This window comes from Hemitrygon akajei, chromosome 11, assembly GCF_048418815.1.
Source record: "Hemitrygon akajei chromosome 11, sHemAka1.3, whole genome shotgun sequence".
Lineage (NCBI taxonomy): Eukaryota > Metazoa > Chordata > Chondrichthyes > Myliobatiformes > Dasyatidae > Hemitrygon > Hemitrygon akajei.
The window spans coordinates 84,602,412-84,621,567 of NC_133134.1; the positions used below are offsets into that span (position 1 = coordinate 84,602,412).

At 52.5% G+C, this 19,156-nt stretch overlaps 1 protein-coding gene across 1 annotated transcript in view; it reads right to left on the minus strand.

Moving 5' to 3' along the window:
- LOC140735791 (DNA-directed RNA polymerase III subunit RPC7-like) overlaps positions 1 to 19,033 on the minus strand; it is a 41,951-nt gene extending 22,918 nt beyond the window's left edge. Inside the window, 1 exon segment of the mRNA XM_073061271.1 lies at positions 18,755 to 19,033. Coding sequence (XP_072917372.1) covers positions 18,755 to 18,928 — 174 coding nt within the window. The 5' untranslated portion in view covers positions 18,929 to 19,033.
- Positions 19,034 to 19,156: the final 123 nt, after the last annotated feature.

Here is a 19,156-nt window from a genome sequence, read left to right on the forward strand (position 1 = left end):
CCCCATAACAGAGTACACCAGTAACTCCCCTGCCAGAACAGATTACACCAGTAACTCTCCCCCAGAACAGAGTACACCAGTAACTCTCCCCCCAGAACAGAGTACACCAGTAACTCTCCCCCAGAACAGAGTACACCAGTAACTCTCCCCCCAGAACAGAGTACACCAGTAACTCTCCCCCAGAACAGAGTACACCAGTAACTCCCCTGCCAGAACAGATTACACCAGTAACTCTCCCCCAGAACAGAGTACACCAGTAACTCTCCCCCAGAACAGAGTACACCAGTAACTCCCCTGCCAGAACAGATTACACCAGTAACTCTCCCCCAGAACAGAGTACACCAGTAACTCTCCCCCCAGAACAGAGTACACCAGTAACTCTCCCCCAGAACAGAGTACACCAGTAACTCCCCTGCCAGAACAGATTACACCAGTAACTCTCCCCCAGAACAGGACACAGTAACAGTCCCCCAGAACAGAGGACACCAGTAAATTCTCCCCCCAGAACAGACTACACCAGTAACTCTCCCCCCAGAACAGAGTACACCGGTAACTCTCCCCCCAGAACAGAGTACACCGGTAACTCTCCCCCCAGAACAGAGTACACCAGTAACTCTCCCCCCAGAACAGAGTACGCCAGTAACTCTCCCCCAGAACAGAGTACACCAGTAACTCCCCCCATAACAGAGTACACCAGTAACTCCCCTGCCAGAACAGATTACACCAGTAACTCTCCCCCAGAACAGAGTACACCAGTAACTCTCCCCCCAGAACAGGACACAGTAACAGTCCCCCAGAACAGAGGACACCAGTAAACTCTCCCCCCAGAACAGAGTACTCCAGTAACTCTCCCCCCCAGAACAGACTACACCAGTAACTCTCCCCCCCAGAACAGAGTACACCAGTAACTCTCCCCCAGAACAGAGTACACCAGTAACTCTCCCCCCAGAACATAGTACAACAGTAACTCCCCCCATAACAGAGTACACCAGTAACTTTCCCCCCAGAACAGAGTACACCAGTAACTCTCCCCCCCAGAACAGAGTACACCAGTAACTCTCCCCCCCATAACAGAGAACACCAGTAACTTTCCCCCAGAACAGAGTACACCAGTAACTCTCCCCCCCAGAACAGAGTACACCAGTAACTCTCCCTCCCAGAACAGAGTACACCAGTAACTCTCCCCCCAGAACAGAGTACACCAGTAACTCTCCCCCAGAACAGAGTACACCAGTAACTCTCCCCCCAGAACAGAGTACACCAGTAACTCTCCCCCAGAACAGAGTACACCAGTAACTCTCCCCCCAGAACATAGCACAACAGTAACTCCCCCCATAACAGAGTACACCAGTAACTCCCCTGCCAGAACAGATTACACCAGTAACTCTCCCCCAGAACAGGAGTACACCAGTAACTCTCCCCCCAGAACAGGACACCAGTAACAGTCCCCCAGAACAGGACACAGTAACAGTCCCCCAGAACAGAGGACACCAGTAAACTCTCCCCCCAGAACAGACTACACCAGTAACTCTCCCCCCAGAACAGATTACACCAGTAACTCCCCTGCCAGAACAGATTACACCAGTAACTCTCCCCCAGAACAGAGTACACCAGTAACTCTCCCCCAGAACAGAGTACACCAGTAACTCCCCTGCCAGAACAGATTACACCAGTAACTCTCCCCCAGAACAGAGTACACCAGTAACTCTCCCCCCAGAACAGAGTACACCAGTAACTCTCCCCCAGAACAGAGTACACCAGTAACTCCCCTGCCAGAACAGATTACACCAGTAACTCTCCCCCAGAACAGGACACAGTAACAGTCCCCCAGAACAGAGGACACCAGTAAATTCTCCCCCCAGAACAGACTACACCAGTAACTCTCCCCCCAGAACAGAGTACACCGGTAACTCTCCCCCCAGAACAGAGTACACCGGTAACTCTCCCCCCAGAACAGAGTACACCAGTAACTCTCCCCCCAGAACAGAGTACGCCAGTAACTCTCCCCCAGAACAGAGTACACCAGTAACTCCCCCCATAACAGAGTACACCAGTAACTCCCCTGCCAGAACAGATTACACCAGTAACTCTCCCCCAGAACAGAGTACACCAGTAACTCTCCCCCCAGAACAGGACACAGTAACAGTCCCCCAGAACAGAGGACACCAGTAAACTCTCCCCCCAGAACAGAGTACTCCAGTAACTCTCCCCCCCAGAACAGACTACACCAGTAACTCTCCCCCCCAGAACAGAGTACACCAGTAACTCTCCCCCAGAACAGAGTACACCAGTAACTCTCCCCCCAGAACATAGTACAACAGTAACTCCCCCCATAACAGAGTACACCAGTAACTTTCCCCCCAGAACAGAGTACACCAGTAACTCTCCCCCCCAGAACAGAGTACACCAGTAACTCTCCCCCCCATAACAGAGAACACCAGTAACTTTCCCCCAGAACAGAGTACACCAGTAACTCTCCCCCCCAGAACAGAGTACACCAGTAACTCTCCCTCCCAGAACAGAGTACACCAGTAACTCTCCCCCCAGAACAGAGTACACCAGTAACTCTCCCCCAGAACAGAGTACACCAGTAACTCTCCCCCCAGAACAGAGTACACCAGTAACTCTCCCCCAGAACAGAGTACACCAGTAACTCTCCCCCCAGAACATAGCACAACAGTAACTCCCCCCATAACAGAGTACACCAGTAACTCCCCTGCCAGAACAGATTACACCAGTAACTCTCCCCCAGAACAGGAGTACACCAGTAACTCTCCCCCCAGAACAGGACACCAGTAACAGTCCCCCAGAACAGGACACAGTAACAGTCCCCCAGAACAGAGGACACCAGTAAACTCTCCCCCCAGAACAGACTACACCAGTAACTCTCCCCCCAGAACAGATTACACCAGTAACTCTCCCCCCAGAACATAGTACACCAGTAACTCTTCCCCCCAGAACAGAGTACACCAGTAACTCTGCCCCCCAGAACAGAGTACACCAGTAACTCTCCCCCAGAACAGAGTACACCAGTAACTCTCTCCCTAGAACAGAGTACACCAGTAACTCTCCCCCCAGAACAGATTACACCAGTAACTCTCCCCCCAGAACATAGTACACCAGTAACTCTTCCCCCCAGAACAGAGTACACCAGTAACTCTGCCCCCCAGAACAGAGTACACCAGTAACTCTCCCCCAGAACAGAGTACACCAGTAACTCTCTCCCTAGAACAGAGTACACCAGTAACTCTCCCCCTTGAAGAGTACACTAGTAACTCTCCCCCAGAACAGAGTACACCGGTAACTCTCCCCCAGAACAGAGTACACCGGTAACTCTCCCCCAGAACAGAGTACACCGGTAAGTCTCCCCCCAGAACAGAGTACACTAGTAACTCTCCCCCCCAGAACAGAGTACACCAGTAACACTCCCCCCAGAACAGAGTACACCAGTAACTCTCCCCCCAGAACAGGACACAGTAACAGTCCCCCAGAACAGAGGACACCAGTAAACTCTCCCCCCCAGAACAGAGTACACAGGTAACTCTCCCCCAGAACAGAGTACACCGGTAACTCTCCCCCCAGAACAGAGTACACCGGTAACTCTCCCTCCCAGAACAGAGTACACCAGTAACTCTCCCCCCAGAACAGAGTACACCAGTAACTCCCCTGCCAGAACAGATTACACCAGTAACTCTCCCCCCAGAACAGGACACCAGTAACAGTCCCCCAGAACAGAGTATACCAGTAACTCTCCCCCAGAACAGAGTACACCAGTAACTCTCCCCCCCAGAACAGAGTACACCAGTAACTCCCCCCCCAGAGTACACCAGTAACTCTGCCCCCCAGAACAGAGTACACCAGTAACTCTCCCCCCCAGAACAGAGTACACCAGTAACTCTCCCCCCAGAACAGATTACACCAGTAACTCTCCCCCCAGAACAGAGTACACCAGTAACTCTTCCCCCCCAGAACAGAGTACACCAGTAACTCTGCCCCCCAGAACAGAGTACACCAGTAACTCTGCCCCCCAGAACAGAGTACACCAGTAACTCTCCCCCAGAACAGAGTACACCAGTAACTCCCCTGCCAGAACAGATTACACCAGTAACTCTCCCCCCAGAACAGGACACCAGTAACAGTCCCCCAGAACAGGACACAGTAACAGTCCCCCAGAACAGAGGACACCAGTAAACTCTCCCCCCAGAACAGACTACACCAGTAACTCTCCCCCCAGAACAGATTACACCAGTAACTCTCCCCCCAGAACATAGTACACCAGTAACTCTCCCTCCCAGAACAGAGTACACCAGTAACTCTCCCCCCAGAACAGAGTACACCAGTAACTCCCCTGCCAGAACAGATTACACCAGTAACTCTCCCCCCAGAACAGGACACCAGTAACAGTCCCCCAGAACAGAGTATACCAGTAACTCTCCCCCAGAACAGAGTACACCAGTAACTCTCCCCCCCAGAACAGAGTACACCAGTAACTCCCCCCCCAGAGTACACCAGTAACTCTGCCCCCCAGAACAGAGTACACCAGTAACTCTCCCCCCCAGAACAGAGTACACCAGTAACTCTCCCCCCAGAACAGATTACACCAGTAACTCTCCCCCCCAGAACAGAGTACACCAGTAACTCTTCCCCCCAGAACAGAGTACACCAGTAACTCTCCCCCTTGAAGAGTACACAAGTAACTCTCCACCCAGAACAGGACACAGTAACAGTCCCCCAGAACAGAGGACACCAGTAAACTCTCCCCCCAGAACAGACTACACCAGTAACTCTCCCCCCAGAACAGAGTACACCGGTAACTCTCCCCCCAGAACAGAGTACACCAGTAACTCTCCCCCTTGAAGAGTACACCAGTAACTCTCCCCCAGAACAGAGTACACCAGTAACTCTCCCCCCCAGAACAGAGTACACCAGTAACTCTCCCCCAGAACAGAGTACACCAGTAACTCTCCCCCAGAACAGAGTACACCAGTAACTCCCCTGCCAGAACAGATTACACCAGTAACTCTCCCCCCAGAACAGAGTACACCAGTAACTCTCTCCCTAGAACAGATTACACCAGTAACTCTCCCCCAGAACAGAGTACACCAGTAACTCTCCCCCCAGAACAGAGTACACCAGTAACTCTCCCCCAGAACAGAGTACACCAGTAACTCTCCCCCCAGAACAGAGTACACCAGTAACTCTCCCCCAGAACAGAGTACACCAGTAACTCTCCCCCCAGAACAGAGTACACCAGTAACTCTCCCCCAGAACAGAGTACACCAGTAACTCCCCTGCCAGAACAGATTACACCAGTAACTCTCCCCCAGAACAGAGTACACCAGTAACTCTCCCCCCCAGAACAGAGTACACCAGTAACTCTCCCTCCCAGAACAGAGTACACCAGTAACTCTCCCCCAGAACAGAGTACACCAGTAACTCCCCTGCCAGAACAGATTACACCAGTAACTCTCCCCCCAGAACAGGACACCAGTAACAGTCCCCCAGAACAGGACACAGTAACAGTCCCCCAGAACAGAGGACACCAGTAAACTCTCCCCCCAGAACAGACTACACCAGTAACTCTCCCCCCAGAACAGATTACACCAGTAACTCTCCCCCCAGAACATAGTACACCAGTAACTCTTCCCCCCAGAACAGAGTACACCAGTAACTCTGCCCCCCAGAACAGATTACACCAGTAACTCTCCCCCAGAACAGGAGTACACCAGTAACTCTCCCCCCAGAACAGGACACCAGTAACAGTCCCCCAGAACAGGACACAGTAACAGTCCCCCAGAACAGAGGACACCAGTAAACTCTCCCCCCAGAACAGACTACACCAGTAACTCTCCCCCCAGAACATAGTACACCAGTAACTCTCCCCCAGAACAGAGTACACCAGTAACTCTCCCCCCAGAACAGAGTACACCAGTAACTCTCCCCCCAGAACAGAGTACACCAGTAACTCTTCCCCCCAGAACAGAGTACACCAGTAACTCTGCCCCCCAGAACAGAGTACACCAGTAACTCTCCCCCTTGAAGAGTACACCAGTAACTCTCCCCCAGAACAGAGTACACCGGTAAGTCTCCCCCCAGAACAGAGTACACTAGTAACTCTCCCCCCCAGAACAGAGTACACCAGTAACACTCCCCCCAGAACAGAGTACACCAGTAACTCTCCCCCCAGAACAGGACACAGTAACAGTCCCCCAGAACAGAGGACACCAGTAAACTCTCCCCCCCAGAACAGAGTACACCGGTAACTCTCCCCCAGAACAGAGTACACCGGTAACTCTCCCCCCAGAACAGAGTACACCGGTAACTCTCCCTCCCAGAACAGAGTACACCGGTAACTCTCCCCCCAGAACAGAGTACACCAGTAACTCCCCTGCCAGAACAGATTACACCAGTAACTCTCCCCCCAGAACAGGACACCAGTAACAGTCCCCCAGAACAGAGTATACCAGTAACTCTCCCCCAGAACAGAGTACACCAGTAACTCTCCCCCCCAGAACAGAGTACACCAGTAACTCCCCCCCCAGAGTACACCAGTAACTCTGCCCCCCAGAACAGAGTACACCAGTAACTCTCCCCCCCAGAACAGAGTACACCAGTAACTCTCCCCCCAGAACAGATTACACCAGTAACTCTCCCCCCAGAACAGAGTACACCAGTAACTCTTCCCCCCAGAACAGAGTACACCAGTAACTCTGCCCCCCAGAACAGAGTACACCAGTAACTCTCCCCCTTGAAGAGTACACCAGTAACTCTCCCCCCAGAACAGAGTACACCAGTAACTCTCCCCCTTGAAGAGTACACCAGTAACTCTCCCCCCAGAACAGAGTACACCAGTAACTCTCCCCCAGAACAGAGTACACCAGTAACTCTCCCCCCAGAACATAGCACAACAGTAACTCCCCCCATAACAGAGTACACCAGTAACTCCCCTGCCAGAACAGATTACACCAGTAACTCTCCCCCAGAACAGAGTACACCAGTAACTCTCCCCCCAGAACAGAGTACACCAGTAACTCTCCCCCAGAACAGAGTACACCAGTAACTCTCCCCCCAGAACAGAGTACACCAGTAACTCTCCCCCAGAACAGAGTACACCAGTAACTCCCCTGCCAGAACAGATTACACCAGTAACTCTCCCCCAGAACAGAGTACACCAGTAACTCTCCCCCCCAGAACAGAGTACACCAGTAACTCTCCCTCCCAGAACAGAGTACACCAGTAACTCTCCCCCAGAACAGAGTACACCAGTAACTCCCCTGCCAGAACAGATTACACCAGTAACTCTCCCCCCAGAACAGGACACCAGTAACAGTCCCCCAGAACAGGACACAGTAACAGTCCCCCAGAACAGAGGACACCAGTAAACTCTCCCCCCAGAACAGACTACACCAGTAACTCTCCCCCCAGAACAGATTACACCAGTAACTCTCCCCCCAGAACATAGTACACCAGTAACTCTTCCCCCCAGAACAGAGTACACCAGTAACTCTGCCCCCCAGAACAGAGTACACCAGTAACTCTCCCCCAGAACAGAGTACACCAGTAACTCTCTCCCTAGAACAGAGTACACCAGTAACTCTCCCCCTTGAAGAGTACACCAGTAACTCTCCCCCAGAACAGAGTACACCGGTAACTCTCCCCCAGAACAGAGTACACCGGTAAGTCTCCCCCCAGAACAGAGTACACTAGTAACTCTCCCCCCCAGAACAGAGTACACCAGTAACACTCCCCCCAGAACAGAGTACACCAGTAACTCTCCCCCCAGAACAGGACACAGTAACAGTCCCCCAGAACAGAGGACACCAGTAAACTCTCCCCCCCAGAACAGAGTACACCGGTAACTCTCCCCCAGAACAGAGTACACCGGTAACTCTCCCCCCAGAACAGAGTACACCGGTAAGTCTCCCCCCAGAACAGAGTACACTAGTAACTCTCCCCCCCAGAACAGAGTACACCAGTAACACTCCCCCCAGAACAGAGTACACCAGTAACTCTCCCCCCAGAACAGGACACAGTAACAGTCCCCCAGAACAGAGGACACCAGTAAACTCTCCCCCCCAGAACAGAGTACACCGGTAACTCTCCCCCAGAACAGAGTACACCGGTAACTCTCCCCCCAGAACAGAGTACACCGGTAACTCTCCCTCCCAGAACAGAGTACACCAGTAACTCTCCCCCCAGAACAGAGTACACCAGTAACTCCCCTGCCAGAACAGATTACACCAGTAACTCTCCCCCCAGAACAGGACACCAGTAACAGTCCCCCAGAACAGAGTATACCAGTAACTCTCCCCCAGAACAGAGTACACCAGTAACTCTCCCCCCCAGAACAGAGTACACCAGTAACTCCCCCCCCAGAGTACACCAGTAACTCTGCCCCCCAGAACAGAGTACACCAGTAACTCTCCCCCCCAGAACAGAGTACACCAGTAACTCTCCCCCCAGAACAGAGTACACCAGTAACTCTCCCCCCCAGAACAGATTACACCAGTAACTCTCCCCCCAGAACAGAGTACACCAGTAACTCTCCCCCAGAACAGAGTACACCAGTAACTCTCTCACTAGAACAGAGTACACCAGTAACTCTCCCCCTTGAAGAGTACACCAGTAACTCTCCCCCAGAACAGAGTACACTAGTAACTCTCCCCCCCAGAACAGAGTACACCAGTAACACTCCCCCCAGAACAGAGTACACCAGTAACTCTCCCCCCAGAACAGGACACAGTAACAGTCCCCCAGAACAGAGGACACCAGTAAACTCTCCCCCCCAGAACAGAGTACACCGGTAACTCTCCCCCAGAACAGAGTACACCGGTAACTCTCCCCCCAGAACAGAGTACACCGGTAACTCTCCCTCCCAGAACAGAGTACACCAGTAACTCTCCCCCTTGAAGAGTACACCAGTAACTCTCCCCCAGAACAGAGTACACCGGTAACTCTCCCCCAGAACAGAGTACACCGGTAAGTCTCCCCCCAGAACAGAGTACACTAGTAACTCTCCCCCCCAGAACAGAGTACACCAGTAACACTCCCCCCAGAACAGAGTACACCAGTAACTCTCCCCCCAGAACAGGACACAGTAACAGTCCCCCAGAACAGAGGACACCAGTAAACTCTCCCCCCCAGAACAGAGTACACAGGTAACTCTCCCCCAGAACAGAGTACACCGGTAACTCTCCCCCCAGAACAGAGTACACCGGTAACTCTCCCTCCCAGAACAGAGTACACCAGTAACTCTCCCCCCAGAACAGAGTACACCAGTAACTCCCCTGCCAGAACAGATTACACCAGTAACTCTCCCCCCAGAACAGGACACCAGTAACAGTCCCCCAGAACAGAGTATACCAGTAACTCTCCCCCAGAACAGAGTACACCAGTAACTCTCCCCCCCAGAACAGAGTACACCAGTAACTCCCCCCCCAGAGTACACCAGTAACTCTGCCCCCCAGAACAGAGTACACCAGTAACTCTCCCCCCCAGAACAGAGTACACCAGTAACTCTCCCCCCAGAACAGATTACACCAGTAACTCTCCCCCCAGAACAGAGTACACCAGTAACTCTTCCCCCCAGAACAGAGTACACCAGTAACTCTGCCCCCCAGAACAGAGTACACCAGTAACTCTGCCCCCCAGAACAGAGTACACCAGTAACTCTCCCCCAGAACAGAGTACACCAGTAACTCCCCTGCCAGAACAGATTACACCAGTAACTCTCCCCCCAGAACAGGACACCAGTAACAGTCCCCCAGAACAGGACACAGTAACAGTCCCCCAGAACAGAGGACACCAGTAAACTCTCCCCCCAGAACAGACTACACCAGTAACTCTCCCCCCAGAACAGATTACACCAGTAACTCTCCCCCCAGAACATAGTACACCAGTAACTCTCCCTCCCAGAACAGAGTACACCAGTAACTCTCCCCCCAGAACAGAGTACACCAGTAACTCCCCTGCCAGAACAGATTACACCAGTAACTCTCCCCCCAGAACAGGACACCAGTAACAGTCCCCCAGAACAGAGTATACCAGTAACTCTCCCCCAGAACAGAGTACACCAGTAACTCTCCCCCCCAGAACAGAGTACACCAGTAACTCCCCCCCCAGAGTACACCAGTAACTCTGCCCCCCAGAACAGAGTACACCAGTAACTCTCCCCCCCAGAACAGAGTACACCAGTAACTCTCCCCCCAGAACAGATTACACCAGTAACTCTCCCCCCCAGAACAGAGTACACCAGTAACTCTTCCCCCCAGAACAGAGTACACCAGTAACTCTCCCCCTTGAAGAGTACACAAGTAACTCTCCACCCAGAACAGGACACAGTAACAGTCCCCCAGAACAGAGGACACCAGTAAACTCTCCCCCCAGAACAGACTACACCAGTAACTCTCCCCCCAGAACAGAGTACACCGGTAACTCTCCCCCCAGAACAGAGTACACCAGTAACTCTCCCCCTTGAAGAGTACACCAGTAACTCTCCCCCAGAACAGAGTACACCAGTAACTCTCCCCCCCAGAACAGAGTACACCAGTAACTCTCCCCCAGAACAGAGTACACCAGTAACTCTCCCCCAGAACAGAGTACACCAGTAACTCCCCTGCCAGAACAGATTACACCAGTAACTCTCCCCCCAGAACAGAGTACACCAGTAACTCTCTCCCTAGAACAGATTACACCAGTAACTCTCCCCCAGAACAGAGTACACCAGTAACTCTCCCCCCAGAACAGAGTACACCAGTAACTCTCCCCCAGAACAGAGTACACCAGTAACTCTCCCCCCAGAACAGAGTACACCAGTAACTCTCCCCCAGAACAGAGTACACCAGTAACTCTCCCCCCAGAACAGAGTACACCAGTAACTCTCCCCCAGAACAGAGTACACCAGTAACTCCCCTGCCAGAACAGATTACACCAGTAACTCTCCCCCAGAACAGAGTACACCAGTAACTCTCCCCCCCAGAACAGAGTACACCAGTAACTCTCCCTCCCAGAACAGAGTACACCAGTAACTCTCCCCCAGAACAGAGTACACCAGTAACTCCCCTGCCAGAACAGATTACACCAGTAACTCTCCCCCCAGAACAGGACACCAGTAACAGTCCCCCAGAACAGGACACAGTAACAGTCCCCCAGAACAGAGGACACCAGTAAACTCTCCCCCCAGAACAGACTACACCAGTAACTCTCCCCCCAGAACAGATTACACCAGTAACTCTCCCCCCAGAACATAGTACACCAGTAACTCTTCCCCCCAGAACAGAGTACACCAGTAACTCTGCCCCCCAGAACAGATTACACCAGTAACTCTCCCCCAGAACAGGAGTACACCAGTAACTCTCCCCCCAGAACAGGACACCAGTAACAGTCCCCCAGAACAGGACACAGTAACAGTCCCCCAGAACAGAGGACACCAGTAAACTCTCCCCCCAGAACAGACTACACCAGTAACTCTCCCCCCAGAACATAGTACACCAGTAACTCTCCCCCAGAACAGAGTACACCAGTAACTCTCCCCCCAGAACAGAGTACACCAGTAACTCTCCCCCCAGAACAGAGTACACCAGTAACTCTTCCCCCCAGAACAGAGTACACCAGTAACTCTGCCCCCCAGAACAGAGTACACCAGTAACTCTCCCCCTTGAAGAGTACACCAGTAACTCTCCCCCAGAACAGAGTACACCGGTAAGTCTCCCCCCAGAACAGAGTACACTAGTAACTCTCCCCCCCAGAACAGAGTACACCAGTAACACTCCCCCCAGAACAGAGTACACCAGTAACTCTCCCCCCAGAACAGGACACAGTAACAGTCCCCCAGAACAGAGGACACCAGTAAACTCTCCCCCCCAGAACAGAGTACACCGGTAACTCTCCCCCAGAACAGAGTACACCGGTAACTCTCCCCCCAGAACAGAGTACACCGGTAACTCTCCCTCCCAGAACAGAGTACACCGGTAACTCTCCCCCCAGAACAGAGTACACCAGTAACTCCCCTGCCAGAACAGATTACACCAGTAACTCTCCCCCCAGAACAGGACACCAGTAACAGTCCCCCAGAACAGAGTATACCAGTAACTCTCCCCCAGAACAGAGTACACCAGTAACTCTCCCCCCCAGAACAGAGTACACCAGTAACTCCCCCCCCAGAGTACACCAGTAACTCTGCCCCCCAGAACAGAGTACACCAGTAACTCTCCCCCCCAGAACAGAGTACACCAGTAACTCTCCCCCCAGAACAGATTACACCAGTAACTCTCCCCCCAGAACAGAGTACACCAGTAACTCTTCCCCCCAGAACAGAGTACACCAGTAACTCTGCCCCCCAGAACAGAGTACACCAGTAACTCTCCCCCTTGAAGAGTACACCAGTAACTCTCCCCCCAGAACAGAGTACACCAGTAACTCTCCCCCTTGAAGAGTACACCAGTAACTCTCCCCCCAGAACAGAGTACACCAGTAACTCTCCCCCAGAACAGAGTACACCAGTAACTCTCCCCCCAGAACATAGCACAACAGTAACTCCCCCCATAACAGAGTACACCAGTAACTCCCCTGCCAGAACAGATTACACCAGTAACTCTCCCCCAGAACAGAGTACACCAGTAACTCTCCCCCCAGAACAGAGTACACCAGTAACTCTCCCCCAGAACAGAGTACACCAGTAACTCTCCCCCCAGAACAGAGTACACCAGTAACTCTCCCCCAGAACAGAGTACACCAGTAACTCCCCTGCCAGAACAGATTACACCAGTAACTCTCCCCCAGAACAGAGTACACCAGTAACTCTCCCCCCCAGAACAGAGTACACCAGTAACTCTCCCTCCCAGAACAGAGTACACCAGTAACTCTCCCCCAGAACAGAGTACACCAGTAACTCCCCTGCCAGAACAGATTACACCAGTAACTCTCCCCCCAGAACAGGACACCAGTAACAGTCCCCCAGAACAGGACACAGTAACAGTCCCCCAGAACAGAGGACACCAGTAAACTCTCCCCCCAGAACAGACTACACCAGTAACTCTCCCCCCAGAACAGATTACACCAGTAACTCTCCCCCCAGAACATAGTACACCAGTAACTCTTCCCCCCAGAACAGAGTACACCAGTAACTCTGCCCCCCAGAACAGAGTACACCAGTAACTCTCCCCCAGAACAGAGTACACCAGTAACTCTCTCCCTAGAACAGAGTACACCAGTAACTCTCCCCCTTGAAGAGTACACCAGTAACTCTCCCCCAGAACAGAGTACACCGGTAACTCTCCCCCAGAACAGAGTACACCGGTAAGTCTCCCCCCAGAACAGAGTACACTAGTAACTCTCCCCCCCAGAACAGAGTACACCAGTAACACTCCCCCCAGAACAGAGTACACCAGTAACTCTCCCCCCAGAACAGGACACAGTAACAGTCCCCCAGAACAGAGGACACCAGTAAACTCTCCCCCCCAGAACAGAGTACACCGGTAACTCTCCCCCAGAACAGAGTACACCGGTAACTCTCCCCCCAGAACAGAGTACACCGGTAAGTCTCCCCCCAGAACAGAGTACACTAGTAACTCTCCCCCCCCAGAACAGAGTACACCAGTAACACTCCCCCCAGAACAGAGTACACCAGTAACTCTCCCCCCAGAACAGGACACAGTAACAGTCCCCCAGAACAGAGGACACCAGTAAACTCTCCCCCCCAGAACAGAGTACACCGGTAACTCTCCCCCAGAACAGAGTACACCGGTAACTCTCCCCCCAGAACAGAGTACACCGGTAACTCTCCCTCCCAGAACAGAGTACACCAGTAACTCTCCCCCCAGAACAGAGTACACCAGTAACTCCCCTGCCAGAACAGATTACACCAGTAACTCTCCCCCCAGAACAGGACACCAGTAACAGTCCCCCAGAACAGAGTATACCAGTAACTCTCCCCCAGAACAGAGTACACCAGTAACTCTCCCCCCCAGAACAGAGTACACCAGTAACTCCCCCCCCAGAGTACACCAGTAACTCTGCCCCCCAGAACAGAGTACACCAGTAACTCTCCCCCCCAGAACAGAGTACACCAGTAACTCTCCCCCCAGAACAGAGTACACCAGTAACTCTCCCCCCCAGAACAGATTACACCAGTAACTCTCCCCCCAGAACAGAGTACACCAGTAACTCTCCCCCAGAACAGAGTACACCAGTAACTCTCTCACTAGAACAGAGTACACCAGTAACTCTCCCCCTTGAAGAGTACACCAGTAACTCTCCCCCAGAACAGAGTACACTAGTAACTCTCCCCCCCAGAACAGAGTACACCAGTAACACTCCCCCCAGAACAGAGTACACCAGTAACTCTCCCCCCAGAACAGGACACAGTAACAGTCCCCCAGAACAGAGGACACCAGTAAACTCTCCCCCCCAGAACAGAGTACACCGGTAACTCTCCCCCAGAACAGAGTACACCGGTAACTCTCCCCCCAGAACAGAGTACACCGGTAACTCTCCCTCCCAGAACAGAGTACACCAGTAACTCTCCCCCTTGAAGAGTACACCAGTAACTCTCCCCCAGAACAGAGTACACCGGTAACTCTCCCCCAGAACAGAGTACACCGGTAAGTCTCCCCCCAGAACAGAGTACACTAGTAACTCTCCCCCCCAGAACAGAGTACACCAGTAACACTCCCCCCAGAACAGAGTACACCAGTAACTCTCCCCCCAGAACAGGACACAGTAACAGTCCCCCAGAACAGAGGACACCAGTAAACTCTCCCCCCCAGAACAGAGTACACCGGTAACTCTCCCCCAGAACAGAGTACACCGGTAACTCTCCCCCCAGAACAGAGTACACCGGTAAGTCTCCCCCCAGAACAGAGTACACTAGTAACTCTCCCCCCCAGAACAGAGTACACCAGTAACACTCCCCCCAGAACAGAGTACACCAGTAACTCTCCCCCCAGAACAGGACACAGTAACAGTCCCCCAGAACAGAGGACACCAGTAAACTCTCCCCCCCAGAACAGAGTACACCGGTAACTCTCCCCCAGAACAGAGTACACCGGTAACTCTCCCCCCAGAACAGAGTACACCGGTAACTCTCCCTCCCAGAACAGAGTACACCAGTAACTCTCCCCCCAGAACAGAGTACACCAGTAACTCCCCTGCCAGAACAGATTACACCAGTAACTCTCCCCCCAGAACAGGACACCAGTAACAGTCCCCCAGAACAGAGTATACCAGTAACTCTCCCCCAGAACAGAGTACACCAGTAACTCTCCCCCCCAGAACAGAGTACACCAGTAACTCCCCCCCCAGAGTACACCAGTAACTCTGCCCCCCAGAACAGAGTACACCAGTAACTCTCCCCCCCAGAACAGAGTACACCAGTAACTCTCCCCCCAGAACAGAGTACACCAGTAACTCTCCCCCCCAGAACAGATTACACCAGTAACTCTCCCCCCAGAACAGAGTACACCAGTAACTCTCCCCCAGAACAGAGTACACCAGTAACTCTCTCACTAGAACAGAGTACACCAGTAACTCTCCCCCTTGAAGAGTACACCAGTAACTCTCCCCCAGAACAGAGTACACTAGTAACTCTCCCCCCCAGAACAGAGTACACCAGTAACACTCCCCCCAGAACAGAGTACACCAGTAACTCTCCCCCCAGAACAGGACACAGTAACAGTCCCCCAGAACAGAGGACACCAGTAAACTCTCCCCCCCAGAACAGAGTACACCGGTAACTCTCCCCCAGAACAGAGTACACCGGTAACTCTCCCCCCAGAACAGAGTACACCGGTAACTCTCCCTCCCAGAACAGAGTACACCAGTAACTCTCCCCCCAGAACAGAGTACACCAGTAACTCCCCTGCCAGAACAGATTACACCAGTAACTCTCCCCCCAGAACAGGACACCAGTAACAGTCCCCCAGAACAGAGTATACCAGTAACTCTCCCCCAGAACAGAGTACACCAGTAACTCTCCCCCCCAGAACAGAGTACACCAGTAACTCCCCCCCCAGAGTACACCAGTAACTCTGCCCCCCAGAACAGAGTACACCAGTAACTCTCCCCCCCAGAACAGAGTACACCAGTAACTCTCCCCCCAGAACAGATTACACCAGTAACTCTCCCCCCAGAACAGAGTACACCAGTAACTCTTCCCCCCAGAACAGAGTACACCAGTAACTCTGCCCCCCAGAACAGAGTACACCAGTAACTCTCCCCCTTGAAGAGTACACCAGTAACTCTCCCCCCAGAACAGAGTACACCAGTAACTCTCCCCCAGAACAGAGTACACCAGTAACTCTGCCCCCCAGAACAGAGTACACCAGTAACTCTCCCCCTTGAAGAGTACACCAGTAACTCTCCCCCCAGAACAGGACACAGTAACAGTCCCCCAGAACAGAGGACACCAGTAAACTCTCCCCCCAGAACAGACTACACCAGTAACTCTCCCCCCAGAACAGAGTACACCGGTAACTCTCCCCCCAGAACAGAGTACACCAGTAACTCTCCCCCTTGAAGAGTACACCAGTAACTCTCCCCCAGAACAGAGTACACCAGTAACTCTCCCCCCCAGAACAGAGTACACCAGTAACTCTCCCCCAGAACAGAGTACACCAGTAACTCTCCCCCCCCAGAACAGAGTACACCAGTAACTCTGCCCCCCAGAACAGAGTACACCAGTAACTCCCCCCCCAGAACATAGTACACCAGTAACTCCCCCCCCAGAGTACACCAGTAACTCTGCCCCCCAGAACAGAGTACACCAGTAACTCTCCCCCCCAGAACAGAGTACACCAGTAACTCTCCCCCCAGAACAGAGTACACCAGTAACTCTTCCCCCCAGAACAGAGTACACCAGTAACTCTGCCCCCCAGAACAGAGTACACCAGAAACTCTGCCCCCCAGAACAGAGTACACCAGTAACTCTGCCCCCCAGAACAGAGTACACCAGAAACTCTGCCCCCCAGAACAGAGTACACCAGTAACTCTGCCCCCCAGAACAGAGTACACCAGAAACTCTGCCCCCCAGAACAGAGTACACCAGTAACTCTGCCCCCCAGAACAGAGTACACCAGAAACTCTGCCCCCCAGAACAGAGTACACCAGTAACTCTCCCCCTTGAAGAGTACACCAGTAACTCTCCCCCCAGAACAGAGTACACCAGTAACTCTCCCCCCAGAACAGAGTACACCAGTAACTCTCCCCCAGAACAGAGTACACCAGTAACTCTCCCTCCCCCAGCACTCGAACAGAACAGCAGTGGCCCTGCTGACTTCGATGCCGTGTTTAACTAACACCTTGTGCCTGCATGGGACGGACAACATGGTCGTGTAGTAGTTTGCACGATGCTTTGCAGCATCATCAACCATGGTTCAATTCCCCACCGCCTGTAAGGAGCTTGTACGTTCTCCCCGACCACTGCATGGGCTTCCTCCAAGTCCTCCCCTATTCCAAAGACGTATGGGTAAGTTGTGGGCATGCTGTACTGACCCTGATGGTGTTGGTTGTTGATGCAAACCATGCCTTTCACTGTGTGTATCAAACTTTCAATGTACAGGTAACAAATACAGCTAATATTCAAATCTTTAATCTAATTCCCTTCGTTCCCTGCAAACTCAATGTGTATCTAAACGCATCTTGAAAGGCATTGTCCTATCTGTTTCCACCATTACTCATGGCAACACATTCCAACCCTCCAAAACTTTCTGTGGGTCAAAAAAATTTGTTCCAGATATCTTTTGAACTCTTCCCATCGCACCTAAAATAATGCGTTTGGTACATGAAACTTCTTCCCTAGGAAGAAGATCCTCACAGCCTACGCTGACCATACCTCATTAAATATTATAAATTTCACCCAGTGCTCCCCTCAGCCTTGGACACTACAAAGCAAATAATCCAAGTTTGTCCGACCTCTCCTCATAACTCGAATTCTCTAATCCCAGCACCAACCTGGTGAACCTCTTCAGCTAGTCATACTCCCTGTCAGTCTCCCCCTTTAACTATAACCCTCCCCGTCAGTCTCCCCCGTGACTATAACCCTCCCCATCAGTCTCCCCAGTAACTTTAACCCTCCCCGTTAGTCTCCCCTGTACATATCACCCTTCCCATCAGTCTCCCACCCCCTCTTTAACCATAACTCACCAGGTCAGTCTCCCCCATAACTCTAACCCTCCCCAGTTTGCTCCATAACTATAAGCCGTCATAAACCCCTTTGCACTATCTCGTCCTAATTCGATTTGAGGATCTGCAGTAGCCTCAACTGATACCTTATTTTTGTCTTCCTCCTTCAAAGTTCACAGTAAATTTATTATCAAAGTACGTAGATTCTACCTGAGATTCGTTTTTTGCGGGCATTCACAGTAGACACAAACAAATGCAGAAGAATCAATGAAAAACGACACACAAAAACTTACTGTGCAAAAGACAAACTATACAAATAACAATAATAAATAAACAAATAGTAAATAATATTGAGAACACGAGTTGTGGGGTCTTTGAAATTGATCCATGGGTTGTGGAGTCGGTTCAGTGAAGTTATTCACACTGGTTCAGGAGCCTGATGGCTGAGGGGTAATAACTGTTCCTGAACCTGGTGGTGTGGGACCTGAGGCTCCTGTACCTCCTTCCTGATGGCAGCAGAGAGAAGACAGCATAGGTTCTAATTTATGGATGCTGCTCCAACCCTCCTTCAATCTATCCCGCCCCTCACTCACCCCATCCCTCCTTCTCTCTATCTGCCCTCGGAGGCCCTCCGTACCTCATTACCCCACCGTGCTCGGTCCCGCGGCAAATGCCGCCCGGCGCCGCAACCATCGCACACAAAGGTTCCGAGATCGAGCCAGCAGCGGCGCTTCGGCCGAGCGCTCGGTGTCGGACAATGGGCGGGGCATGAGGGAGTGACTGACAGGCGGAAGGCGTGACATTGATGCATGTCCGACCTATGATGGGCGGGATCCTGAGTAAAAGCAGCCAATGGGCGCGGGAGTGGGTCGTGATCGACATACAGTGGGCGGGATCGGTTTCTGCGCCCGCTGGGGCTCTGAGTGAGTGAAGACCGAGTAACAATCTGCAGAAACACGAGAAAATATGCAGAATCTGGATATCCAAGCAACACACACAACTCAGCAGGCCAGGCAGCATCGGTGGAGGGTCTCGGCCA